This window comes from Pyrus communis, chromosome 7, assembly GCF_963583255.1.
Source record: "Pyrus communis chromosome 7, drPyrComm1.1, whole genome shotgun sequence".
In the NCBI taxonomy this organism is placed as follows: domain Eukaryota; kingdom Viridiplantae; phylum Streptophyta; class Magnoliopsida; order Rosales; family Rosaceae; genus Pyrus; species Pyrus communis.
The window spans coordinates 302,078-329,092 of NC_084809.1; the positions used below are offsets into that span (position 1 = coordinate 302,078).

The 27,015-nt window shown below is 39.0% G+C and overlaps 4 protein-coding genes across 9 annotated transcripts; 1 reads left to right on the plus strand and 3 right to left on the minus strand.

Moving 5' to 3' along the window:
* The first annotated feature begins 880 nt into the window (after positions 1-880).
* Positions 881-6,440, plus strand: LOC137739187 (phytyl ester synthase 2, chloroplastic-like). Its single transcript, XM_068478729.1, has 14 exons — positions 881-1,765; positions 2,065-2,116; positions 2,265-2,320; positions 2,540-2,698; positions 2,960-3,064; positions 3,196-3,296; positions 3,588-3,709; positions 4,080-4,188; positions 4,488-4,618; positions 4,906-5,275; positions 5,388-5,501; positions 5,635-5,720; positions 5,851-5,960; positions 6,084-6,440. The coding sequence occupies exons 1-14, from the start codon at positions 1,339-1,341 to the stop codon at positions 6,272-6,274; spliced, it is 2,133 nt and encodes a 710-aa protein (XP_068334830.1). The 5' UTR covers positions 881-1,338; the 3' UTR covers positions 6,275-6,440.
* Positions 6,441-12,011: 5,571 nt separating this feature from the next.
* On the minus strand, positions 12,012-16,190 carry LOC137740340 (uncharacterized). The gene is made up of 6 exons (XM_068480201.1): positions 15,990-16,190; positions 14,026-15,735; positions 13,686-13,937; positions 13,399-13,479; positions 12,383-12,979; positions 12,012-12,180 (listed from the first exon to the last, which is right to left on the minus strand). Exons 2-6 carry the CDS (start codon positions 15,304-15,306, stop codon positions 12,127-12,129), a joined length of 2,265 nt encoding a protein of 754 aa, XP_068336302.1. The 5' UTR covers positions 15,307-15,735; positions 15,990-16,190; the 3' UTR covers positions 12,012-12,126.
* A 1,718-nt stretch (positions 16,191-17,908) lies between these two features.
* Positions 17,909-20,670, minus strand: LOC137739186 (probable inactive shikimate kinase like 1, chloroplastic). The gene is made up of 10 exons (XM_068478728.1): positions 20,018-20,670; positions 19,886-19,932; positions 19,721-19,775; positions 19,538-19,610; positions 19,357-19,444; positions 19,159-19,241; positions 18,922-19,048; positions 18,702-18,780; positions 18,546-18,610; positions 17,909-18,437 (listed from the first exon to the last, which is right to left on the minus strand). Exons 1-10 carry the CDS (start codon positions 20,190-20,192, stop codon positions 18,369-18,371), a joined length of 861 nt encoding a protein of 286 aa, XP_068334829.1. The 5' UTR covers positions 20,193-20,670; the 3' UTR covers positions 17,909-18,368.
* A 135-nt stretch (positions 20,671-20,805) lies between these two features.
* Positions 20,806-25,920, minus strand: LOC137739183 (uncharacterized protein At2g33490-like). Of its 6 annotated transcripts, none has more exons than XM_068478723.1 (11): positions 25,579-25,920; positions 25,109-25,181; positions 24,551-24,625; positions 24,217-24,278; positions 24,037-24,105; positions 23,552-23,580; positions 23,265-23,472; positions 22,931-23,170; positions 22,536-22,589; positions 21,386-22,427; positions 20,806-21,063 (listed from the first exon to the last, which is right to left on the minus strand). In XM_068478723.1, exons 1-11 carry the CDS (start codon positions 25,690-25,692, stop codon positions 21,044-21,046), a joined length of 1,986 nt encoding a protein of 661 aa, XP_068334824.1. In that variant the 5' UTR covers positions 25,693-25,920; the 3' UTR covers positions 20,806-21,043. The 6 variants fall into 6 exon arrangements, with proteins under 6 accessions (XP_068334824.1, XP_068334823.1, XP_068334822.1 ...); XM_068478722.1 differs by having other exon boundaries at positions 20,806-21,054; positions 22,536-22,601; XM_068478721.1 differs by having other exon boundaries at positions 22,536-22,601.
* Positions 25,921-27,015: the final 1,095 nt, after the last annotated feature.

Here is a 27,015-nt window from a genome sequence, read left to right on the forward strand (position 1 = left end):
AGTTAATTAAGCTGTTTGGGTGAGTAAACAATTTCATAATATTTTTTATGCAGGTGAGAGTGACACACGTCCCTTGATCAACGATTCAATTCCACCCACACAAATAATAGAAAATGAGATGTGCTATCCACACATCTTAAAAAAATATGTGAGAAGTAAAATATGGTGTGTGGATATTACACCCCTAAAAAATAAAAACAAAATGCAAAAAATTTGGACATGGGCAACGTTGGCTAAAAATCTAAGATGTATATCATACTATTTGAAAAATAATTTGAATTTTTGTTTTATTTTTTATTTTTGGTCAAAGAAGGAATTGGAGTTCAGTCTGACAAAGTTGAAAGTTAGTTAATTTTGAGTATTGTTTGGGGCAAGCAGCGCGAGCCATCAACGCGGGTCCTCGTCAATTCATGCACACTAGTCCTTCGTCTACTTTCTAATTTATATTGCTGAATCAGTCCAACAAATTGTTCCACTGCTCCTTCTGAATTTACAAACTATTTTTCTCAACTTATTTTTAGTGTAAAAATGTGATTTTTCGTTAAAATGAATAGTACCAAAAAATTTTAGTTAAAGTTCCCTTTATTAAATTCTCATTTTATCAGTATCATTGTATAAAAAAATTGTCATACAGGATGAAGATATTGAAAGAGATTTTCCTAGACATTGAACAACGCTATTCTAAACTAATAATACAATGTAACATGAAAAATGTTAGAGCACATGATGTCGTATTATCCACTGAAGATGTATAAGTAATAATAGATTCTTTTGTACGTTCGGCTGAATGCATCATTCTTTACCTAAATGGGATCCTACATATTTAAGCTATGCAATAATTCAATAAAAGAATACATTATGAGGCAGTGACATGCCATCCAAGTGCTCACGTTTTTTTATCCCAAATTGGACAAAACTGCGAACGGCAATGACAACGAAGCGAGAAAGGAGGACAATGCCACCGTAGACAACTCTACAGCCGCCTCTCCGGAATTTTGGACCACCCGCGGCTCCTCCGTCCCTCGCCCTCCTCATCCACTGTAGTTACGTAGTAGTAACACTTTAGTAGAGCAGTGTTCTGCTTTGCCACTCGAACTGCTGACAGTTAAGTGTTCCAGCAATCCAAGCAAACAAGACAAAAACAAAACACAAAAACAACAAAACAATTATTTTATAAATACAATATAAGGCCAGCAATCCATCTATTTAATTTCAATGCTTGAACTTCATTCCTCAAATGGAAAAATAACTCTCACTATCAAGCGTTCAAATCTCTAAATACCGTCAGCAGGAGCCATCGGCCGATTCGGCCGTCCCACCAGCTGCCTCTATTATTCCATGGCCTCCACCGGAGTTTGTCTTTTCCCCGCCCGCCTGCCATCCGTTATCCGTCAGGAACCGACGTCGTCATCATCATCCTCATCCGGAAGATCAAAGTTCAATCCGATCTCGATTCCGTCGCGGAGGCTAGCCGCTGCGTCAACAGACCACACTCCGACGATTCTGACAGCAGCGAACATCGCAAGCGGCAGGTCGTCTGAGAAGGAAGCTCATACGACGACGACGACGTCAGCTGCAGAGACTAAGAGGCAGGCTGGTCAGGAGGAGTACAGGTTCGATGCGGAAGACCAAGGCCTGAGCTTGAAGGATTACTTCGAGCAAGCCAAGGATTTCATCAGCTCCGACGGTGGACCGCCTCGCTGGTTCTCTCCTTTGGGCGGCGGGTCCCGCTTGGACGATTCTCCTCTGCTTCTCTTTTTGCCTGGTATTAAAAATCCCTCTGCTTTTCCACTTTTATCCGACATTTACCTTTTCTTAAATCTCTGCAAAGGATGCCATCATCACCATCATTGCAAATGTGAACTTTCGATTACGAAAAAATGATTCTGATTTGCGATCGCTCACTAACATAAAAGCTCAATGATTATCGCACGAGTCTAATTACTGCTCAACCTTGTAATTTTACTGCTATATCTTTTCCTTTATTCAAAAAATGAGCTCAAATAATTCGACTTTATTTCGAAAATTTTTTTTTCTTAAAAATCTTTGGAATGAATCGTGCAGGAATTGATGGCACTGGACTTGGGCTCATAAGGCATCATCAGAAACTTGGAAAGTACGTCCTATCACAAATTTGTTTGAGTGCATTTCGGAATTGATTTATTTATTTATTTTCTGAACTAAATAAGTTAGTTCCTCCTGCTAGACTAATTTAATTACTTGATTTGATATCATATATGCTTTTTTTTACTTGATATGTGAAGGATTTTCGATGTCTGGTGCTTCCATATCCCTGCCAAGGATCGAACAACATTCACAGGTTCTTCCTTCTTTTTTTTTTTTAAATGCATTTAGCTTTGTTGATCTTGTGTTGCACAAAATGTTTGCTTCATCCGGTCCTCATAGTATTCGTAACAGTGTGGTGAAAATCATGTGGAGAAGATAAAATGGTGCACCTTGTTTCTGTTTTCCTATTTTGTTGGATGAAAGAGATGAATTCATATGTAATTTGGTTGTTCTACTAATTTCCGTGTGCCAGACCTAGTGAAGCTGGTTGAAAGAACAGTTCGGTCACAGCATCGTCTCGCACCAAATAGGCCTATATATCTTGTTGGAGAATCTCTTGGAGCATGCCTTGCGCTTTCCGTGGCTGCCCTTAACCCTGATATTGACCTTGTTCTAATTTTGGCTAATCCAGGTAAGACGCTGCTTCCTATTAAGTCATTTTGATTCAAAGTTTATAGATTCCCGGATAAATAAGTACTAAATAGGCATGCTGAGATATGAAAAGTCATGTATTAAATGTATTAGGTCCATTGAATTTTCACCAATTCCTCTTAGATAAAGGCAAAATGCTTAGCATTTATATAAAAGCTAAATAATTTAGCTCTAAGACAGAAGTTATTCAATTGATACTTTTGCTCACTCGGGTTAGCTCCTACCTGGTATCCATGCGCAGCTACGTCCTTCAGCAAGTCCCAGCTTCAACCGTTAATACCTTTACTGCAGGTCATTCCTGACTCACTTCCTCTCAGCCCTCCTCACATACTGAGCTCAATGACAGGTCTGCTTTCTTTATACCACCTTTTTTAATGTTCGTTGCTCCAAATTATGGTGAATTGTTGGCTCAAAGTTCATGTGCTTGCTACAAAATAATTTTATTCATTAACCTGCAACTCTTTTGCATGAATTTAGGTTTTCTGATGGGTAACTTGGAGACGGGACTTGGACTTCCTCTGCCACAGACAGTTGAGAAGCTATCACGCGATCTTCTTGCATCAGCATCTTACCTCTCTGTAAGACACAACTATGTAACAAACTAACATTACTTTCGCCCACAAGTTGGATCACTCTATACATTTATTCAGAATCTGTTCAATCCTCATTCCATAGGTGGATACTTATGATGCTTCAGACATGTTGCTTTCAAGGATCTCTTATGTAGCATTATAAGTTATCATATAATCAATACTCTTGAAGTCAGTTAAGAGATTGGTCTCTTCTGATCTTTTGTGTGTATTCTGCGTACTTATATCTCATGAAGTGTAGTTGAATCTAGCGGAAAGAATTAATGGTTGAAGCCACAGGTTCTTGCTGATATCTTACCTAGAGAAACATTTCTGTGGAAGCTACAAATGATTAGATCAGCATCTCCATATGCCAATTCACGTCTCCACGCTGTAAAAGCTCAAACGCTGATACTTTCCAGGTCTATTTATTTATTTCTGCTTATTCGTTTGATAGTGACTAAGAAAGCAGTCACTTACAATTGATAATTTAAACCCACCCACCCTCTTCTCCCAATTAAAAAAGAAACAAATTCAAGAAAACTTTTCTGAAACAAATGTTGGAGGACTCGACTTGATGTATTTGTATTTCAACGCTACTATGGATGATTAACAGACCCGAAGAGTTTGCAAGTAAACATTTAAAATAAGGTGTAATTTGAGTTTACGGAAATTTATTTGAATAGTTGTGATCTACTGGTCAAGTATAATCATGCATCAGAGCACTTTACTGCTTTCGATTGTCATCTTTCTAGAATGATGAGGCTAACTTATCTTTTATTTGTCTATTAGTGGACAGGATCAGTTGTTACCTAGTCAAGCGGAAGGAGAAAGACTGAAACACACCCTTGCAAAATGTGAGATTCGTATGTTTGCTAACAGCGGCCATTTCCTCTTCTTGGTACGCTGTTTTCTCTGTGTGCTTGTGTACATTCTTATTGGTGATAGTATAAGCCCTGATAAATAAGTGAATTTCTCTCTGCTACTTTTCCAAACCCAACATCTCCAAGGAAAAAAGTTAAATGGTAGAGTTAGATTCTTAGGGTCATTTAATTAGAGTAATGAATCAACTTTTGTTGAATTTGCTACTGTCTGCAATTTCTAATATTCCAATGCTATGCTGTCATTTTTATAACCAAATTTTTTTGAGTTTGTAAGTTTTTACTTTGATATGTATATTGTTCTCGCAATCCATGGCAGGAAGATCCTTTTGATTTGGTGACTGTCATCAAGGCAACTGGTGTCTATCGTCGTTCCAGTACTCATGACTTTGTTACTGATTACATACCGCCAACGCCTTTAGAAGTCAAAAATATAATTGAATCAAACAGGTGGGTGATATTTTCATGGAATTTACAATTGCAGTTGTGGTTTCTGCTATCCTAGCTGTCAATGAAGCCCCCTACATTATGTCTCTGTTTATGCTTAATGGTTTGATCCTAGACAGTAGCTTTATTTATGTGTCATATTATATTGAACCACAGACAAGAGAGCTGATGGAAATTATGCATAAGCTTGCTCCAATGTTTCTAACCAACACCCCTCCCCTTCTGCAAGCAACCCTTAACTTTTTATTTTATTTTTAAACTAATGTCTGATCACTGTGCATTATGCGTAGATTGTTAACCATGGTCACTAGCCCAGTGATGTTCTCAACTTTACCAGATGGGAAGATTGTGAGGGGCCTTGCCGGGATACCTTCTGAGGGTCCTGTATTGTTTGTTGGTTATCACATGTTACTGGGGTTTGAATTGGCTCCCATGGTAACTCAGATGATGGAGGAAAGAAACATCCTAATGCGAGGAATAGCACATCCGATGATGTTTATAAAATTGAGAGAAGGAAAGTTTCCTGATCTATCAGCATTCGACACATTCAGACTTATGGGTGCAGTTCCTGTCTCTGGTGCAAACTTTTACAAACTTCTCTCTACAAAGTCTCACGTCCTACTCTATCCAGGTGGAGTGCGTGAGGCTCTTCACCGGAAGGTAACAATCACTTTATTGTTGTTATTATTTTTGTCTGAGAAGACTAGATAAGCCTAGAATCCAAATATCTTAGTGGATCAGTTCCACTAAACATAACTTGGAATGTATCCAGGGGGAGGAATATAAGTTATTCTGGCCAGAACAGTCGGAGTTTGTGAGAATGGCATCTAGATTTGGAGCCAAAATTGTACCTTTTGGCGCCGTTGGAGAAGATGATATTGGTGAAGTAAGGCCGCGCACCTTATTTTACATTTACTGATCTAATTTATCTTTCCTTGCTAAATAAAAGCACAAGTTTACTGAGCTTTGGTTATTCACACCACTCATTCTCAGAATAATTATTGACATCTTTGTAACAGCTATTTTTGGATTATGACGACCAAATGAGGATTCCTCCGCTTAAGGACTATATACAGGAGTTAACAGATGAGGTTGCGAAAGTGAGGTAATTGATCTGAGATGTTCTCATAGAACCATCCATCTTCGTGTCTTCGTGTGATCATACATTTCCTTGTCATCCTTGTTTCCAAAGATTAACTTGATCGTTGAATATCAATGTGATCTTGTGATAACAGAAAGGGCGTTGGTGGGGAGGTAGGAAACCAGGATGTACACCTGCCAGGAATCATACCGAAAATTCCTGGCAGGTTCTATTATTATTTTGGAAAACCAATTGAAACAGAAGGTAAATTGTGGTTTCGATTCTGCGGTTCTAGATGCATACTTATTCATGTGTTTACGTATGATCAATTCATCAGAAGTGCAACCTGTTTGACTTAATTTGTATGTTATTGGGAACCATGTGAAGGGAGAAAGCAGGAATTACGAGACAGGGAGAAAGCTCGTGAACTGTATTTACAAGTGAAGTCAGAAGTTGAGAATTGCCTTGCTTATTTGAGGGAGAAAAGAGAGAAGGATCCGTATAGAACGTTATTGTCTCGGATACAATACAGGGCCATGTCTGGCCTCACATCTGAAATTCCGACATTCGATATCTGACCGACGAAGATATTCGTCAATGATCTTCCTTGTTATCCATCTGTTGCTAGTTGGTACTCAAACCTCACGTCACAATATATGCAGGCCAAATTTGATTCAAAATTGTGTCTGGTTTATTTGGAGTGCTAATAACAATTCCCTTTATAATAATATAGTTGAATTCTTTGAAATTCCCTATCTTTTCTCCTTATTTGGAAGATTTTTTTAGTGTGACGAGGATATTGCTCAGTACACAAATATTATATACATTTTGTTAAAAACTTGAAAGAAAAAAACTTTAACCAATTGCATTATGACAAAGGGATTTTTTTTATTTTTTAACATACGATATTATTTACACTACGGGAGAGAGGTAGGCTTAGTCACATAATGAGTTATAGTAATAATGTAATTCAAATTTGCCCTTGGCAAGAATGGAATCTTACGAAAGATTTTTTCAATGTGACCGAAACAGGAGATGGTACATCATGTGTCATTATATAAATGGTGGAACATGTGTGTTAAAAAATTAATAACTTAAAAAATAAAAAATTTCACCATTTATATAAAAATACGTGGTAAATTCTCTTCCTTTTAGAGGTTCCTTTTTAGTATTATCTGCTCTATCCTAGTAGTATCTGCTTTATCTATCACTCTCTATCAGTCCCGCGAAAACACATCCATTGTTTATACGATACGATAAATCAGTCACATATCAAATCTGGCATATGGCTCTCGACCCTTGTGCCCAAAACACACCCATCCATGTGCCGTCATTTTTCAATCTGTCACATAGTTGTTGCCAGGTTCGAAATTTTCTTTATAAATTAGAATAATTTAGAATATCGAATTGTTAAAAAAAATTTTGAACCACCTTATCAATATTTCATCTAAGATTCGACGATTGATTTTATTTCAACAATCCTATGAGCACGTTGGAAACTATAGCATTGTTGAAATGAAATTTCAAACCGGACCAAAAACAAGAGGAATAATAATATTTCCAATCGGCTGCAACTGCAAGCGATACCATTATTCCTCCGTAACCAAATCAGCCAGCTGTTGGAAAAAAATTAAAATGTAAGTGGGAGGTTTTCTCCTCCTTAAAAGCAGCTGAGGTGGCCCACTGTACAAAACTGACCCGCTACTGATCGACGAGCATAATATCGTGATCGGTCGCGCGCGCGCCGCATATTGCAGGGCATTTTCCCAGAATTCAGAAGGGTAGATTCGTAACATAGAAATTTAAATCATCGATGGTCCGATGCCATCTCGATTGGTGCCAAAAACTACATCGATTCATTTCATCCCTGTTTTGACAACACATTTTTGTTTTTGGGATGACATTTAATTTTGACATGCACGAACATCATCATCTAATGCAGAGAGAGAGAAAGAGATGATCAGTAAGGCTACCAGAGAAGAGAGAGAGAGAGAGAGAGAGAGAGAGAGAGAGATCAATGCAGAGTATAAAGCTTGAAAATTTGATCGATTCATGTAACAAGATGTCAAACTCATTACATATCAACTTTGAAGCCCAACATTTCTCACTTTCTGTAACTAATTTCTAAAACCAAATAAGAAAAAAAACCTACAAAAAAAAAAAAAAAAAAAACAAACCCACAAGCACTTTTCCACTTTTCGCTTTCCTTCCATATCTTGAAGGCTTGAACCATCCATTTCTAAGAGCAATTAAGTTTTTTTTTTCTCTGAAAAAAAGAAGAAAACTGGGCTGACAGATTTTAGGAGAGAGCACTGATAGGAACGGTGTAAACTAGGAATGATGATTAAAGGCGGAGGGAGAGGTCAAGGCTGTGAAGAGTGGCATTGTCACGAGGAGGATGAGCGGCAGTGGCATCCTGAGGATGGCGATGATAATATTGATGGGTATGGGAAGAAGGGGGTGCACGTGAGAAGAGGGGCTGAGGCAGCTCGGAGGTGGTGGGGCCGTCAATCATCTGGGGAAGAGAGCAAGTGGAGGCAGCGGCGGGGATGTGGGGGTGGTGGTGGTTAGTAGTGTTGATGCTGGAGAGGTCCACCGCCCAATAGTAAGGTGGCTGGTTGTCCTGCTGCATGATGTGCTCCATCTCCATTAAAAAGCAGCTGCTGCTGTCGTGTACGGCCGCCTCTGGCTGCTGCTGGTGGTGGCCCTGCCGAAGCTGATGGTATTCGTGAGGCCCACTCGAATATTGTTGAGCATGGTCATCAATATCATGATGCTGACGTGGCACGTTGGTGGGCATGATCTGATATTGAGTAGGGGGAGGTGAGACGTTGAAAGCAGGGACATGATGAGGATGGTGAGGAGAGTGGGTGGGAACGGAGGAGCAGCCGCCACCTCCGCCGGCGCTTAGAAGAGATCTGCGAGCGGCGGCTCTCTCCCGCTTGTGGGCGTTTTGGTGGCCGCCGAGGGCTTGGGAAGTGTAGAATTTGCGGGAGCAGTAATGGCATTGGAAGATGCGATTTGCAGCGGCGGTGGAAGAAGAAGCGCGGCGAGCGTGAGGGGTGGTAGGGGGCTGAGGATGGGTAGGAATTTGGTGGGATGAAGGCGTTTTAGTGGGTGGCAGGGGAAGTCCGGGGGAAGAAGAGGAAGAGAGGAGGTTATTGAAAAGGGAGGGGGAGGGAGAAGAAAGAGAAGGGTTGGGATGATGAGGATAAGGAGGTGGAGGGGGAGGTGTGTTCATCTGAGTTAGGAAGTCATGATACATCTCATCCTCTGCCTCCATTGAAACACCACTACTTGCAGTTTCAGAGAGCACAGAGAAAGCTTATCTCCCTCAGTAGACTGCAGGGGGGTTTTAGTGAGAGAAAGAAAAGAGAGAAGGAGAAGAGGGGTTATTGTGGAGGAAGGGAGGGGTGTAGGTGTTATAAAGGGAGGTACAGAGGAGGATGACAGGAGTGGAGTCGAGTGGAGGAATAAATGGAGACCATGGGGCAGTGCAGATTTCATATTTGTCTGTAGCGATTACAAAAACTGTTGCAGTTGGGGGCGGGAGGAAGGACGCATGGATACGATTGGGTGCAGCCAAATGGCACGACGACGCCCACTCCCCATTGCACAACAATTAAACATAGATATTTCCCTCCCAATAAAAAACAAGAAGAAAAATCAAAGGATAAATATGGAAATTTAGTTGGTTGCTGGGTTTTTGTGCTGGAAACAAGATTCTAAAAAACGCTAGGCGCTAGGCGCTAGTCAAACGGTTTGAGTAAATCTAATATATTTCATGTAAATAAGTGTCTATTTATACTTAAAATATATGTAATTTCATCAAAAACTACAAATTAGAATGACATATATATAATGAAGTATTATAACATAATGAAAACATGAGGAACAAGCATATAATGTATGTTTATTTAAGTATTCTAGGCGTCCTTTGTTAATTTTCAAAAGTATGTGCCTTAAACGGGACGATGATCAACCACCTAACACCTAAATGGGGTATAGGCGGAGATTTTTAGAACAATAGTCGAAAGAAAGGATAAAATTGGGACTTGAAGAATGCGTAGGTGCGTTTCTATTTACCAAGGTTGCCCTCGCATGGTATGCACAAAAAGTAGTGACAAGAGTTGGGGCACATTGATTGAAGTTGTTAAGTGCCTAACTAGCTTGTATCATCTCCTATCAAATCATATTATTACCACTGATTTAATAATTATTTAGTTAATAATTAATGAGGTTGATTTTTTTTTTTTAGAGAAATGCCAAGAATACTCTTTTAAAGTGGAACATTTCATGAACTCTTCACTAATTTATATTTTTGGCACGTTGTTTTATAATGTTGACACATTATTTGTGCAAAAAACATGAGGTGACGAAGAGTTCTACTTTTAGAAAGTCTCCTTAGCATTTCCTTTTCTTTTAAAATTAAAATTTTAAAGTCAAAGTAGATAGAAGCCATATAATATTTCCAAACTGACTCGCTCACAAGTGACAAACATATTAGATATGCAAATGCAATCAAACTCCACACACACACTTAAAAGTTAAAACAACACACCTTCATTCTTCCACCCCAATACCAGAGGTGAAAAAGATGAAAGAAAGAGAGAGGGCAGAATAGGAACTGAGGCGAAAATTAAATGGATGAGGATCTTGGAAAGGACGAGGCCCTAATATAACTGTTTTGTCTCTGCATATTCTCTCTCTCTCTCTCTCTACCCTCTTCCTTCATGATCTGCAAATATTCCTCTCTCTCTCTCTCTCTCTCTCTCTCTCTCTCTCTCTCTCTCTCTCTCTCTTACTGAAGATGGATGAGAGGAGGACTGATACGCTCTTTCACTCTCTCTCTCTCTCTCTCTTACTGAAGATGGATGAGAGGAGAACTGATACGCTCTTTCACTCTCTCTCTCTCTACATTTCATTGGTGGAAACTGAAACGCTCAAGTGAAGGGAAGAGAAACCAACCTGGGCGTTACGCGTGGCATATCATAAAACAGAAAATAAAAATAAAAAAAGATTCCAAGGCTCATATATATATATATTCATTTGTGTTGTGTGCCTGCGACGTTATACAATAGAAATGCCTAATGCCTGCTGACTTAACACTGACTGACTCATCCACTCTCTCACTCTATAATTTGATGAATCTGGATTCTCGTCAGATTCTCTTTGCAGGGGTCCTGAATATCTGTGAATCGTATCTGTTCTTCGTACATCGTGCGATCAGAAATTATTTTAAATATTTTTATTTAAAATTAAACACAAACAGTACCTGAAAAAATTTGATCGCACGATGTACGATGAATAAATACAATTCACGGATCTCTATAATCCTTAACAAAATGATCTGGAGAGAATCTGATGGGTAATTTGATATGTTAATTATGTAGTTGCGTGGCGAGCAAGAAAACCCTAAAATGGCATTGCTCTCTTCCTTCCTTCCTCCTTGATTCCAATTGTTTTAAGTAAATTTCAATTAGCAACTTACAATAACAATGTTTCCCTTAATGCATGTCGTCACTTGTTGTCGGCTGCAGCTGCCGCGTGCACGGTAACAAGGTCGGCTTATTCCCTTTCATTCCAGGTGTCATGCCGTCAATGGCTGGCCCCCTCTGATTTTATTTATTTAAGCTTGATTAACCATGATAAATCGATCTAATTAACTCAACTCACCTCACATCACCTCGAGCCTGCCATATAAATCTCATGTCTCAATGTTTCTATTTTTCCTTTTTACCCTTTTGACAACTGCACACATGATCTCGTAACCAAAATCAAAAATATTTTTAATAATACACTTTCAATGGGAACTCCTCGTGTGAAAATCAAATGCATGTTAAACGCAAGATTTTATTAATTTAAATCTAAATATTTAAAATATTTGATAACTTAATATAATAAAAAATAAAAAAAAGCAATGAGTTTCTTAATTGTTCATGAATTTTAATTTGGATTGTCTTTTTGCAATTTGCATGGAGAAACCATTTTTTTGGGAAATTAAAGTACGTTAACATTTTATATTCCTATTACTTTTTGTTTTATTATTTTTATAAAAACTTAATATAAAATATTAACGTGATTTATTCGTGACTACACATCACAGAAGAACATGAAAAAAGTATGAAAATGCAAGGCCAGACAACCCACCTCCCTTTTTTCCATCCCCTCGTCGCTTTTGAGTCAATTCAACTTTTTTTCTTCCTATTGTTGTGCTTATGTGTGACTGATGGGCCCCACAAATTCAAACACAATATCGGGAGTTTCCCTCCAAAAAGGAACAAAGAGCAATGGCCCGGCCCAAACTAATCCCCACGTTACAAAGTCTCAGTCACCATAACCAACCAACCAACCAACCAAAAGAAAGTTATATATACGAGAATATGTACACAGAGGAGTACAATAAACAAAAACAAGGGAAAATGACGTTTCAGTTGATGTCGAAGTATTTTGGATCCTCCGGGAAATGGTATTCCACGTTCAACTGCGATTAAAAGAACCAAAGAAGAGATAGAGCATAATCAGCTAAGCTTTCACAAGATATAGCACAACGCGAAGACGAATGCAAATTTAAAAGCATTCATATTTGTGCAGCAATGCAAAAATATCCCCTTCATCAAGATCACTTTCGTTTTGATATATGAGCGTGTGATGCGTATGCATGACCAAGTAAATATGCACATTACCTCTCCCTCATCAGCGTCTGTGTGGCGTTGAGGGAATACGACCCTCAAGTCATTGTATAGGTAGAATCTGCGCTCCCCATCCATGTCTAAGCCTGTTCTTTGTGGTGTAGATAGGGGATCTGATTTGCACCTCTGGACTGTCCTAGAACTTCTTTTGGGAAAAGGGCATATGAAACGGAGATGGAGAGCATAGCGGAGAGCACCATTACTGTTTTGATTGAACCTTGAACAACCATGTCTGTGCTTCCTGTCGGTTCCATAGCATGCATCAGCACACTTGCGCTCCTTTCCATTGCTGCTTCGGTACTCCTCATTGTTGAGGCTCTTCTCAACAAGGAACGAAGCATTGGATCCCCTTCCCAGTTTAGGGGATAAGTTGGACATATCTCCCTCATCTATTGAATCCACAAAATTAGAGTCTTCACTTCTAATTTCAGTTTTCTGATCTACAGATATTGTTGTATGTACAATGCCTACTCCGGCTGTATTCTCTACTTCCTTCTTCTCTATGACTTTTGAGTTCAAATCAGTCTTCCCTTGTCTCAACTGGGGAGAATTTGGGCTGCATGCTAAGGTGACCTTCTGGCGTAAGAAAGTCTACTTTGTTTTGAACAGATAAGAAATGAACAAAACAAAAAAAATATTAAAGTAGCCTCAGAAACATGGAATATCATAAACCACACAACATAATTCTATAGTCCTTTATTGTTTTTCATACACATTGAATTTATAACTACAAAATCGTTTGAAAATCCATCAACGCAGCTTAAGGGCAATATAATTCACAAGTTGAAGTTAATTTTTAGGTAGAGATCTAATTCAATGCATGCACGGTATACAATTTAGAAAGCTGTATGAGTTGCTATGTAAACATACGTTCTCCTTGGATGCGGGATTACAACTCTGCTACATTTCAAATTTATAATGATAGATAAATTTTTAACAAATTATATTTAATACAAAGTTCGTAAGCATCACATAGTATAGTAGCAACAAGATACGAACACTCAACTTACTTTGCTACCAGCTGCCATGTCACTTAAATCGTAGTTACAAAGAAAAGTATGAATAGGTGTCTTCTCTGGATTGCTTAGAACCTGCATAAATCAAAAGTATGGAGAGCTTAATTTAGTATGACTACTAATGATAACCCATCGCAATGTAACATGCTACATAAAGTGACGGTTTCAACAAGTAATTCAGTCAAACAAGTTCTCTGGTAATGAAAAACTTGACCCTTCAATATCTTTGGCAATAGATAATAAAATGGATGCTTATAACAGCAGGAACAGACAACAAATACCAATTGTATACGGCCCTTCACAGGAATGCGTAGGCGGCTTGTGACAGTCGGTGAACCATCATTGCTGAGGCCTCGTTTAATCTTTTGTACTCCACTCCTATTCAATGCAGAATTTCTCGAAAGATGTATGGATGCGCAATACAATAAATAGCAATCACCTTCTACACTAGTTACTGAAAAAGGAAGCTTCTGTGATTGCGGAGAAAAGTTTCCCCCAGTGATGCTCAGCACAGCCAGAAAACCATCGATTCTCTACATATTTAAATACTCCAGCAGTTATAACATAGCAACAATGAATAATGTACAGGATTTACTACACAGCAGAAACATTGACACTAACCTGACTGGGTTTCCCTGATATGAACCGACCAGACAGTAGAGATTCTTCGAATGAACCAACCAAGGATCTCCCGACAGAAAGCCCACTCATCCATTGGGAGGTGGGAGCTGACCCGTGGGACAAAGAATAACTTATGCCAGTACTATTCTCTAGAGAACAAGGAAGGAATTCCCTGTGAAAAACATCAACATCTTCCAATAATTTACTAGCAATTTTAAACTCCCCTACTTCAGGGGAAAAGAGAATGTCTGCATCAGACTTGTCAAGTGTTTGTTTTACGTTCCTTAAGGTTGAATGACAATCGTCCAACTCTTTGTCAGTAGTCCTGGAGCCCCCTGCAATTTCCAATCTTTCAGACAACCTGGGGCCAAGAGGTGACAAAGAATGCAAAGGTGAGATCACTTCCTTTGGAGATATGGATATTGCCCCACTTTGGATTTTTGCATTACTCCGCTTTCTCAACTCATCACGTTTAGGTGCAGATTGATAACTATTTTGAGGTCTGATATCCTTGTTTTCCAGCAAAGGGCCATTTGTGAAAAAAATGGATTCCATAATACCACTATCATGTGGCATGCTCTTCTGCTCCAAGCAACTAGATGGAGACCAAGTTGGCATGGTAAAACTACCTTTGCTCCCAACATTTGCTTTCTTATAATCATGTGCGATAGATGTACTAAAATTATCACTCACAGCAGGATAATTTGCTCCAGAAGTTCTGCAACCAATGTTTAAATGATCACCTTCAAACTGGTGCGGAAAAAGCGTAGTATTCAATGAGGACAACAATCGCTTCCTCACTAGAGACCCACTGGTCACAATTTCATTAGTTGTGACATTAACTGCAGAAGAGGAGTGAACGTGCCCACATGAAACACGCTTGGAGTCATCATTTAGAGAACTTGTTCCGCTTGATTCAAAACCTACAATCCTAGAAGCAGGTGTCAGAATATTCTGTCCATTTCTTGTAGTGATCTGACCAGCTTTATCAACAGAAACAATTGACAAACCATGAACATTGTTAGTGACTTGCGCGGTCCCTCTAAATCCAAGTGAATCATCGGGGAGCTTTGAAAATTCTAGGGAGGTCCTTGTCTGGTAATCTCCTAAAGAGGAGCATAATGGATTTACCCCCACTTGGCTTGCACTTCCACCAAGCATCCCATCCATATCACATGTGCTCATACTAGAAAATCGAGGCGGGCTTTGTAAAAAGGAGCCCAGAGAAGCAGCTTTCACCTCCTCAGAAGTTCCAGTCAAGGGCACCTGAGGCAATCCCATTTCTAAATTTCACAGGGTTGATCCCGAACTCGTCTCTCTCTTTTGTTTTCTGTCCTCTTTTTTTCTACAATGGGAAGGGATGTCGCGGGAATCGGATCGCATCAGCTCATCAATTGATAGAGCTGTACTTCCAATCAAATGAACAACAAAAATTTGCAATTTCCCAGCGCTGTGAGTATAACTAATAAGTGCTCTTAATTTCTGCTTCAATTAAGAACACAAGTGGTCTGTAGAAGCTACTAGTAACTGCTAAGTACCTACCAAAGGGAGCCAGAATCCAAACATTTGAGTTACCACTCTCTCCAAAGAGAAACTTAAGCGCATCGGAGTCGTGCGAGGATCATGGGTAGCGCAGATGTTCAGACCTCCGTCGCAGCAAGTCATGAAACGCATATAATTCATGATTGCCTGAAGAATCAGTAGCCAGGCCTGAAACAATATTCACACGAATGAGTTGAGAAAACACGAAAAATGACGATCAAAGCACTGATCTTAAGAGCAAGAGCAATCCGAGTGTAGAACGTACGTATACTCGAGACGACCAAGAGAAACAGAGGCCGCCATGAAAGACGAGGACAGACTTATTTGACTGGTTTTACTAGTAATACGTATAATATAGTAACAGAGACGGATTAAGTTAAAAGAGAGTGATTAGTAATTTAGCAGTAGAAGAGAAGACGCACCGGCACCACCGAGAGAAGCGGAGATAAAACAACGAATCATCTCAAATTATGATCTTCCATGCAAACTGCGATCCTGTGAAATTAACCACCGCCGATGCGTCTGAAATCGGTTTCGGTTGAAAGCAGAAGGGACAAGGGTTTTTGTTTTGGTTTTGGCTTTTGGCTTTGGCTTTGGAATAGAGAGAGAGAGAGAGGCAGAGACCAAATACAGGAGGAGTCTGAGAGAAGGAGAAAAAGCAGGCCGAGTTTATAGACTCAATCCGAATCCCAATTCTCCCAAAATACGAGAAGCGTCATCCCCATTCCCATTTTCAATTCCTTTTCCTTTTCTCGGCTGTAATTTTCAAAATCCCTCAATTAATACGTATTTTAAAACAAATTTTAACGAAAATCTTTCGGAACTATTTATTTTAACGAAAATCATGTTTTTATATTAAAAAATAAATCCTGGTATTATTCACTTACAACATCTTCTTATCCTTACAGTTAAAACTCAAAATTTTCAAATCATTTTCATTAACTTTCTTTATTTTAAAACGCACTTTTCATTCGTTCGCAATTTCGCACCATTGCATTGCCTTCTCTCTCTCTCTTTCTCTCTCTCTCTCTCTCTCTCTCTCTTAATTTTTTAACTTTCTTTTTACTTTTGGACGCTTTGAGTTTAAAAATGAAACGAAAAATGAGTCTTACCCTGCCTGCCTCTCACTTTGTATGGTTTTGCATATGCAATCTCTAAGTACAGATCTACCTACACGTATAAAGCGCGCTCTATTAACCATTAACCGCCTCCGCTGCCACTGCATTTGCTTTTATACCTACTTTCTCAAGACTAATAGAGATTTTTTTAGTGGAACCGGTACATGGTTAGTACATCACATGTCATTATACAAATTGTGAGATATGTGTATTAAAAATTTAATAACTTAAAAAAATAAAATTTTCTACCACTTACATAAAAACACGTAGTGTAATACTCGTGTTCCCGTCATAATAAAAAATTTCTCCACGACGAGAGATTTTTCAATATGACCGGCACGTACACCAAATGTCACTATACAAATGATGTGTTAAAAATTTAATAACTTAAAAAATAAAATTTCCACCACTTACATAGAAACACATAATATAACACTCGTGTTCCCATCACAATAAAAAAAATTTCCATGACGATAGATTTTTCAGTGTGATCGGCACATAAAATGATACATCATATGTCACTATACAAATAATAAGATATATTTGTTAAAAATTTAATAATTTAAAAAATAAAATTTCTCATCTCTTACATAAAAACACGACTAATCAAACCAGGAATCTCAAGCACATCCCAATCTCATCATCAAAGTCCCCTTCCAGCCTCCTGCCCACTCTTCTTTCTTTTTCAAAAACATTAATCCATTTCACTTTCGCATGGGCCTCCGAGCATAACGCTGCAGCAGGCGATCCAGTAGTCAGAGTGAGACGTGTCAACAGGTCCACATTTAAACTGATAACCACTCAGTCAGTCTACCGACGACGACCCAATTGAGTCAGGACAGGACTACTCAGGATGCTAATCGTGTTCCCTTTGCTAATTTCATTGTTTTTGCCTCAACACTTTCTTTGCTCCTTTCTATGCACCACCCACCACCAACCCGCCTTATTTTCAATTGGGCCAAGCCCCAAACTTTAAGGGCCTACTGCTTTGTATAGGGCACGTGGTGTCACATGACAGGATGTCAGGATCATACGACACCTTCTCTGCCAATTCAATTGTTTTTTACTTCTTGGTTTTAGAAAAGGGTAATGTAAGAGATGTATAACGATCAATATATATCTAAAATTTTAAATTAAATTTAAAAATTAAATGATATATCACTAATAGAAAATAAGCTCGTTAATCACACTTACGTAATAATCCAATCATCAACAACCATATTATTTAGTTTATAAAATTTAGTTCTGAAATTTAATCTTCCTAACAATTACTCTTAAGCAATCAATGAAAGCATATAGCTTTAGAGAAATAATTTTCACCACCCTTTCTCACCTCATACACATTCTTCTAGTTTATTAAGCCTTTAGATTAAATAATTAAAGTAAAATCAACAAGAGCGGAGCGTCCGCAAGGTAAAAAAGGTGCGTTCAAACTTGAAAATACTACCCTTACAAACACATCTCGTTCCATCAAAGTTTTCCAATTTCTCGGGAATGAATTCCCAGCCTTTCAATTCATGAGACTTGCTAATGCCAATGCGCCGTTTTGGTTGAGGAAAACAAACACAGAATTGTAGCCAACACACGACATGCACAAAGCCTCAGGGTGCCATCCCCAGAATTTGGTATTACAGCAGAAACTAGTTCCAACTGCTGAAAATGGGGCTCTGCACCGCCGGACTGTTAAAATGGTCTTGCCGCCGCTTCCATCATCTTCTTTACTCTGGTCAGTTTCTCTATCTCCTTCAGAACCTGAATTCACAGATAGAGAGGAAAACAATCCAAGGGTTTGCCTCCTTAAATCAGTTTGCCTTAAATTTCAAACAATGTATGCATTTCAAAACTAGCCTGCTTAAATACCTCCAATGCCACGTCTTCTATGGTTACATCACCAAAATCATCATAACCTAATTGATAAGCTAGTTCTGATCGGACAAAAACAAAATCATTAGAACTGCCAAGGAAACATAATCTAATACATTAAAAACAAGGAAAGATTTACGGAGTTATTTATACTTTCAATGGAAACGGTTGCATCAGCTGTTTCATATCCACCTCTGACTTCTTCATACAAAGTACTTAGGTGAGTCAAAACCTGGTTATCAACATCAGAAGTATCAATCATCAGGGCTAAGCTGCTGCACAATGTTAAGTGGTAGAGTCCATTTATTTTCCTTCTCAGGCCAACAAAAGAGTACGCTGTATACGGTTATAAGTTTGAGGAGGAAGAGATGACCTCTGGATAAGATGCTGAAGCAGATACGTTGAGTGCAGGAAGCTGACTTTGATCTTCGATCATGCCCCTGGCCACCAAGTCTACAGGTACATCAATCCATATAGAGATTCCATATCTCAGAAGAGCCCTATACATGTTCTGAAGTGAGTCAGAAAATGCACAACTAACATTATATATAAATAAATGACAAAGGATTGTAACAATGATGTCAGAACTAAGTGATCTTGATAATCCTACAGATTAGTTGAACTCTGAACTGCACCATCTCCAGCACAAACCACCAATCGACCCATGGATGATAATTGCTTCAATACTTCAGTCTGCACCAATATCTCAATTTATACATGCATAAAACCCAAATAATCCACATCAGAATGTTACTAAATCCAACTTGTATTAAGGTGAGCGAACACCCAATACTTCGAAAACTATCACCTCAGATTCCCGATAACCATTTGTGTCAGCCTCCCTAAGCAATTTGGCAGCAGATTCACCGCCAGCAGCTTCCTCAACCAAACTATCACTGGACGAAACAACACAAATTACAAGTTCAGCTAATACATCTAGAGCAAAGAAACTTATCCTGATATTTTATAAATGTAGAATATAGAGGTACCTGTCAAAGTAATAATACCGCAACACATTGGCTAGGAGCTTCCCCAAACTGGTTTTCATGGAGCTCTTCATGCCTTTTCCACCAAAAAGATCATCATCATTCTATTTCGTAACCACGCAAGGCAAGGATTCGAGTTTTGAATGCATTTTAGTTTTACAAAGCAACGAGTAAATTAATGCTTACCCACAAGAAATATGGAAGTTCCTTTCAGCTCAGGGGTTATATCTATTGCCTTGTTCTGAATTAAAACTGAACAGTTACAATCAGCACTTCAAACGAGAACAAAAATTAAAATTTCAGAATTCATGATGAAACAAAGGCGAATCCATCCATGAACATGAAGCCCACCTTCACTACCGAAGAGGGGTCAGCTACAGAAACCTTGGCTGCCGAGCCTTCAAATAAACAAAGTGACAAGAGTAAATTCTCAAACATGGCGCGCATGAAAGCATAAATCAGAAATTCAAAAGTCGAACTCACTGGAATCGCCGCCGTCGGAGGCGAAGCATGAGGCGGCGAGAGGTTTTCGGAAGAGGGTGCGAGACGTAATCGGAATTGAGAAAGTGGAAGCCGGAACTTGAGAGCGGCGGGAGGGAATGCGGAGTGGAAGCTTGGAGCAAGACGAATGGAGTAGAAGGCTCCTTGTTATCTCCATTTCTACAATTTACAACAAAACGGCGGCGGCTCACGGCTTTTTTGCTTCCTCTGTATTGGTACCGATATAACTGTTAACAAACTGTCATTACCTTATCCGCCCAGCCCGGTAGCTACGATGAGGAGGAGAAGGTGCTTGGATTTCAACAGCTTGAAACGACGACGTATCGTTATGTGTTAAACAGTGAAAGCCTAATCGGCCCAGGTCCATTCCTTGTTGTGCAGTGTTGTGTTGTTTTCTGGGCTCTGGCCCGCCTCAGTACGACAATACTAAGATTAATCGAAGTCCACTAAATTCTTATGATAATTTCCTTTGTACCAGCACCGTCGATTTATGTTCAATAAAATTAATACATATAAAAGAATAAATAATATCCGATTTGATGGATATTTGATCAAAGGGCGAATATTTGACTACTTGAGAGTCCATTCTAGGAGATCAAGCTTAATCATACGACGGTGCTAGTTGACAATAAAAAGTGTAATAGAAAGGATCTCTATGGTGAAAACAAATGTGCACTTAGACTACCAAGTATAAGCTTGTGGATTTTATTTTCTAACCATCAGCAATTTACCTGTTTCCGCAGGTTCAACGAACGCAAAAACCTTTCCACTGGTGATTAACAAAATTCTTCATTTGAAGAAATATATATGAAACATCGCAAAGAGACGACTTTCGTAGAGTTTAGTTCTCATCATAAGCAACAACAAAGAGAGACTAAAGGTTGGGATGAGAAACTAAACAACATATTTACAGAGCTGTCTGTACCTAAATGAAAAAAAAAAAATGAGACCCGAAACAATCTTACGAGGAAACCCGAGAAATTCACTGCTTCACCAATCTGTATGATATCAGCTCCCACCTGCATGCACTGAAGATGTTCAAAAATCAGAATTGCTAAGAATAAGAATTATCATTCGGCTGTGGATAGTGAAGATGACCGAGCAGGAATCAAGAGAGAATCTGTAAATTATATGCAGGATGCAACTGACAAATAGGTAGGCTTTTGCCATATGATCACAACCCTAGTGGAACAAATAATAAATTAGATGGCAAGAAGAATGAAGCACAAACTGTTCCAACATCCACCCCCCCATCATACATATGTCCCGTGCTGGAGCAATTTAGTTCTAACTTCTAAGAAGAAGGGAACATTAGCTGGTGAGGAAAAATTCTGAAAAACGCACGCTAACCTCGAATCGGACTAGAGTGAGAGGCCACTTCAGAAACATTTGATACTGGTTTGACGTTCGATAGGGAAATTGGCGTCAATGGAGGTGAAGCAACTTCTTCAGCCTTGCCTGGAACCTGAGGAGACTCCAAATGTCTTGCTACATGCAATGCCATTGCTCTTTGACTGCTTGAAGGTATGGAGAAGCTTCGGGGAACTATCAATGGTGGAATTGGAAGTGGAGATGCTGCATTTGATGCCACTGAAGGGTTTTTATTTGGCATGCTATGTTCTTGATTTCTGGAAACCAGTGGAGCAGAGTGACCAACAAATCCCGAGGACTTTGCTGGTTTGGCAGCTGATGAACTGGGATTTGTTGGCTTGGCAGATGATGAACCGGGGGGTCTAGGAAGCTCATGAAGCTCGCTTATCTTGGGTGAAGAAACAAGGGGAGGTGAAGCACATGGGGATACCTTTGGAGATGAAGAAGGTTGGGGATTTGGTAAATGAGACAGCATTCCGGAAACTAGTTGCGGTAGTTCAGTTGATGCAATGGGACCACTGGCATATAACACAGGCTTTGATGATGCCGACTTACTAGGTATTGGACCGGAGAAAGCATATCTTTTGATCTTCTTTGTATCAGATGCATTCAACGTATCAATCTGTGGAAGTGCAAGTCCCTCCAGGGGAGGAGGTAGTTGGGTGGAGGTACTATTGACATTGCTCTCTTTTTGTACCACCTGAGCTTTTGTACCAGATGCATTCAACACATCACCAGGATCTTTCTCTACCAATGGGGAAGAGTGCCATAAGTTTGGATTGCGTCTACTTGGCCCTGTTCCTGGAACCGCGCTGCTTGTTCTTGAAGAACCCAAACCTTTTGGATCAATAGGTGTGGGCAGTACATACGTATTAGACTTCCGTGCTGTTGTTGCCTGCAGTTGTCTAGCTTTCTCAGCAGGATCAAACTTCTTCTCTGCAAAAATTGGGGCTGAGTGGCTGCCTATTCTGGGTTCTCTACTTGAGGTCCTCATATCCCATTGGTTTCTATCTAGATTTATCTACAAGGAAAAAGAATTATGAATACAATATTTGGAGTTCAAGGGCATACATTTATGTCTTCGAAGTTTGGTTTCAAATCTACCATTCAGAAGGCAATGAAATCTTACATCTGCATATTCCACTCTTGTCGCTATAGGAGACAAAAGTCCCACTTCATCGTCCTGAGAAATGAGCTGCTAGATCATAAGAACGAACAAAATATGACAAAGAAATCCATAATGACAAAAGTTCACACTGAGCACTATGTTGAACAACAATTGAAACCACCAACAGTACTGGCACTTGGATCAATATCAGCATAACTAAAATTTGAAAATTATAATCATTAAGAAAAACTAGTACATAATGTTGATGAAGTTAAATGTCACTGATACGGAAAAGGGAAATTCAAAATCCAGTAGATAGATTATAGTACAATCTTTGAGAGGTTTACCACCGCATGATAAACAGAGTATAGTGCCTCAAACAAACAACATAAATTCCTAACTACATTAGACCTCACCTCCATTGAATTCCTTGATGCGGAGGTGACATCAATCCCCTGCTTGCTTGATATATAGTTAAAACTCAATTCTCCATCTTCATTAGAATCATAGCTATTTTCACCATTATCCTCAACATCATCCCCACCATCATCTTCAAGTCCACTGAATTGGTATTCAATATGATGCTCCTCTGTAACCAATCTAACGTGCGGCTCAACAGCCTCAAGTGATTTAAGTCCTTTCCGGAAGAAATTCAACTGATTCAAAGAACAAGAATGCTAACTTTGAGTCAAACTAATAGAAGAACGAGACTTTTGAAGTTTTATGATTGGTTGGAGATATAAAGAAAACCTGAGCAGCATGATGACGAGCTGCCTGTGTTAGAAGACTTTGAGCCTGTCCTTGCTTCAGAGACTTCAATCGGAAGACACACAATGTCGCCTCCTCATCATATTCATCATGAGCTACTTGCAATTGCTGCAAAGTAAAACCGTCACCCTTTCCACGTTTTGACCTCCCTTTTTCTTTCTGTTGTGCCACCATGTAGTCATACACTTCTCTGAAGATTTATACACCAAACCAAATTCAGAAGAAGTTTACTTCTAATGAGTAAAAAGTTTAAAGAGAGGGGAATAGACCTTTTCTCGTCACATTGTCGCTTCATTTCCTGCATAAGATAACAAGAAAGGAAATTCAGTGATACAAACCAAAGGAACAGAGAACAATATATACAGCCACTGCGTCTAGGTGAAAACAAAGGAAATGGAACCTAGACAAAATCCGTCTGAGGTGCAAAAGGGTAGGGTTCCATTCACTGAATAAAGTCAACATCTCCAAAACACCATTACAGTTTAAAGTTTACAAAAACCAATTACCAAGCCTGCACCTAGCCCATGGCATGTTATGCTCACTGCTGTTTTGGGCATGCCTAGCATGCTATTTTGGGCAGGTCTGAATGCAACAGGAACTTGAAATTCCTTTTGATTTGTGACACAGCTAGAGTACTTAATAATCAATTACAGCAGAAATCTCTAGGGTAGAAACATATAACTGCAAGGCGATTGAGGGTTTATTGATAAAACCTCTAGTACCAAATAAGATAAGAGAATCCACATGAGCAAACCTCAACTGTCCGAAGCTCATTGAGAAGTGACTCCGATGGGTTTGTAATTGTCAAAAATATATGAGAGCGCTGAAGAAAAGAAAGCAATTAGTTAACACAAAGTTAAGGTGAAGGTATTTCAGTTAAAGGAAGGGATTAAAAAGATATCATGATGTGCACAAAACAACAGTAAGAACTCACATAGCTATCAACAAGTTTTTGAAGTTCATACTGCACCTTCCCTAGCATCAGAAATACTCTACCTGCATTCCAATTAAGTACAAGGCATATGCATCATAAAATCCTCAATACTCACAAAAAGAAAAAGAAAAATCTTCATAATTAAATTCACAGATATAATACAAATGCTATGTTCATTAAAAAACTAAAAATCACCAAACTCAGATTCATGGATATAATACACATGTTATGTTCAACTCCCGATAACCTTAGCCATGGGTGAGAAAACGAAGCTTGAAGGTTTGCCCACCTCCATCCCACAAAAAACCAGGGTCAGATACTTTGGTTGACTTACCACTCGCTTCATCATCATGCAATGCAGTTTTTTCCAGTAGACAAGCACCCATTTCACGCAGTGACTCCGAGAATTCTGAAATTGCAGATTAGGTCAAAGGGCAGAACTCTATGGCGTTGAGTTAATTATCTTAAATTTAAATCTTATAAAATTAACATTTGGAATTCCAATAATTCCATATGGTTTGTAGATAACTCAAGAATTCAGAATTACCAATATTTGTTGTCATTTCCTCAAATAATACCCAACCTTCATAATAAGCATTTGAACTCACGGTGAATGGTAGAAGAGTAGAATGTTAGCTGTCAAGCTGCCCCTATTAGTCAGTCCTTGCAAGATTAAGGCATAACTTTTCTTCTTATCAAGATTTAGTGAAGGAGTTATAATATGTCAAAAGTGTCTTAGAGTGGATAGGTGTGTGATATGTGAGGCATAACACCATGTTCTACATTTCAGTGAAGTCGACAAACTTGGGCATTCTCCGTTATTGAAATAATACAAACATGTATCTATCAAATTAAAAACTAATGTACAAATGAAAGTAAGCAGAGTATTCACCATATGCGCTGTTTGCTGTAGCGGCAGCTGCAGAGAGTAAGCTATCATAGCAACTTCTCATATCATGCATGTCCTGCAAAATGCACACAAGTTCTCACCAACTAAATTTTCCCGTAATTAGCACTACTGTTTGCAAACTACAACATAATTAAGTGTGAAACATAGAGTTTCTGGATCCATTAATCCTCCATGATCATATCTGCCGCCACGCAAACTAGCTACAATTCAGAGTCAAATCAATCATCCACTCACGATGCGAAGATCCAGTAATTTTCAAGAGCAGCTGCAAAGCTTAAATCACTGATTTAACAACTCCGGAGTAAATATTATTATATGAAAATTTTCCTCAAGCAAACAGAAAAAATCCTCTGAATTCGCTTATTTAGCTGGAGAAAGACTATTCAGCTTCTTTAGAAGGTCCTAAAGAAAATTATACTCATAAACTCGAAATAAATAAAACAAAACTGTACCTGGGCCGCCTGAGCGAGCTCATCGACCTGAGCCAATGGTTGAATGTCTCTCTTATCTTTGGCATCGTTTTTTTGCAGTTCGAATCTCCGAAACATGCCGAGCGAGGTCTTCATTTTTTCTGAAAAACCCTAACGCAATGACCGGGACGACGACTCAAAGCGACTCACAGTGTGAAACTCAAATCCCTGGAAATTCAAAGACGCTCGACTCCAAATCGACGACTGCGATTAACTCTGCAGCTTCAAACGACATTCGAGAAGGGGGACGAGGAGGAGGAAGAAGGAGCTACTCTCGGTGGATCATACAAAACGACTTGTAGCATATCAACGAAGAGGTGGGGGGGGGGGGGGGGAGAGAGGGGGAGAGAGAGAGAGTGGGAAAGGAAAATAAAAAAGGGAAAACAAGAAAGAATGAGCAAAAGCGAAGGGGAAAGAAGGATCATCCTCACGTCATTTACCAGAGTAAAAAGCGCGCACTGACAAAAAGACACGTATTACTGTAAGGGTAATTTGGTAACCGGAATCTCGATGCGAGTAGCTTCAAGCAATGGGACAGTGGTGGAAAAATCCACTGCCCGCCTGTCTAGGGTGATGGGCTGAATTCTGACGTGGAGACAAAAGAGTAGCGGGTGAAAGTGACATGCGGGCGTTTAGTTGTGGCGGATGGATGACAGTCAAAGTCAGATATTGATGACGTGGGAGAAGCGGTTCTAAGACGAAAACTATCCTACTTTGACCGCGCCGGTGGGTGGGTCAGATCTGCAAGAGACTTTTCAGTAGAATTGATAAACGAGTTGTTACATAACATGTTATTATATAAATTATGAGATATATGTATTAAAATTTTAATAACGTGAAATATAAAATTTTTCATTATTTACATAAAAACACGTGATGTCCAGTCATAATGAAAATTTTCTTCAGATCTGCAGCTTCATTGATCTCAAATTACCGTTTTTGCGCCCCCCCCTCAACTTGGTGAACGAGCGGACGATATACTATCTTCAAAGAGAGGTCAAATTTAAATTTGATCGATTATGTGACATTTTTTCATCTTTAAAATTTTACTTTTTATCCTATCAAATTAAATTATTATTTTATTATAATAAACGCTATGAAACAAAAAACAATAATATAATATGTTTTACAATTAATAAGAAAAATTTGAAACTGCGGTCAATTTCAATACCAAAATGAGGGCTGCCAATCTATATTTACCACATCAAATTTAATTTTTTGGTTGCCAACAAGAGTAATAAGTGTCTTAAATGTGTGTGTGTGTGTGTATATATATAACAATTTTTAATCCGTTATAACTAAAGTAACTATTTTCATATGACCGCACATCTTAAAAGAACATTCTTGTATGTAATTGATGCCTTTATTAGTATCCTATGATTACAATTGTAACTCCACTACAGATGGTAAGTTAAAGAC

Coding starts and splice junctions, on each gene's coding strand:
- LOC137739187 (XM_068478729.1), top strand. CDS start 1,339: ATGGCCTCCACCGGAGTTTGTCTTTTCCCCGCCCGCCTGCCATCCGTT. Junction 3,297..3,587: donor CATCAGCATCTTACCTCTCT/GTAAGACACAAC, acceptor TTGAAGCCACAG/GTTCTTGCTGATATCTTACC. Junction 4,619..4,905: donor AATATAATTGAATCAAACAG/GTGGGTGATATT, acceptor CATTATGCGTAG/ATTGTTAACCATGGTCACTA.
- LOC137740340 (XM_068480201.1), bottom strand. CDS start 15,306: ATGGGATTGCCTCAGGTGCCCTTGACTGGAACTTCTGAGGAGGTGAAA. Junction 13,480..13,685: donor TGAAGGGCCGTATACAATTG/GTATTTGTTGTC, acceptor TGATTTATGCAG/GTTCTAAGCAATCCAGAGAA. Junction 12,181..12,382: donor CAGACGCTGATGAGGGAGAG/GTAATGTGCATA, acceptor TTTTAATCGCAG/TTGAACGTGGAATACCATTT.
- LOC137739186 (XM_068478728.1), bottom strand. CDS start 20,192: ATGGAGATAACAAGGAGCCTTCTACTCCATTCGTCTTGCTCCAAGCTT. Junction 19,445..19,537: donor CGGTATTATTACTTTGACAG/GTACCTCTATAT, acceptor TGTTTCGTCCAG/TGATAGTTTGGTTGAGGAAG. Junction 19,049..19,158: donor GTTCAGAGTTCAACTAATCT/GTAGGATTATCA, acceptor GAACATGTATAG/GGCTCTTCTGAGATATGGAA.
- LOC137739183 (XM_068478721.1), bottom strand. CDS start 25,692: ATGAAGACCTCGCTCGGCATGTTTCGGAGATTCGAACTGCAAAAAAAC. Junction 24,626..25,108: donor TACAGCAAACAGCGCATATG/GTGAATACTCTG, acceptor CTGCAATTTCAG/AATTCTCGGAGTCACTGCGT. Junction 24,106..24,216: donor AAAAACTTGTTGATAGCTAT/GTGAGTTCTTAC, acceptor TCTTTTCTTCAG/CGCTCTCATATATTTTTGAC.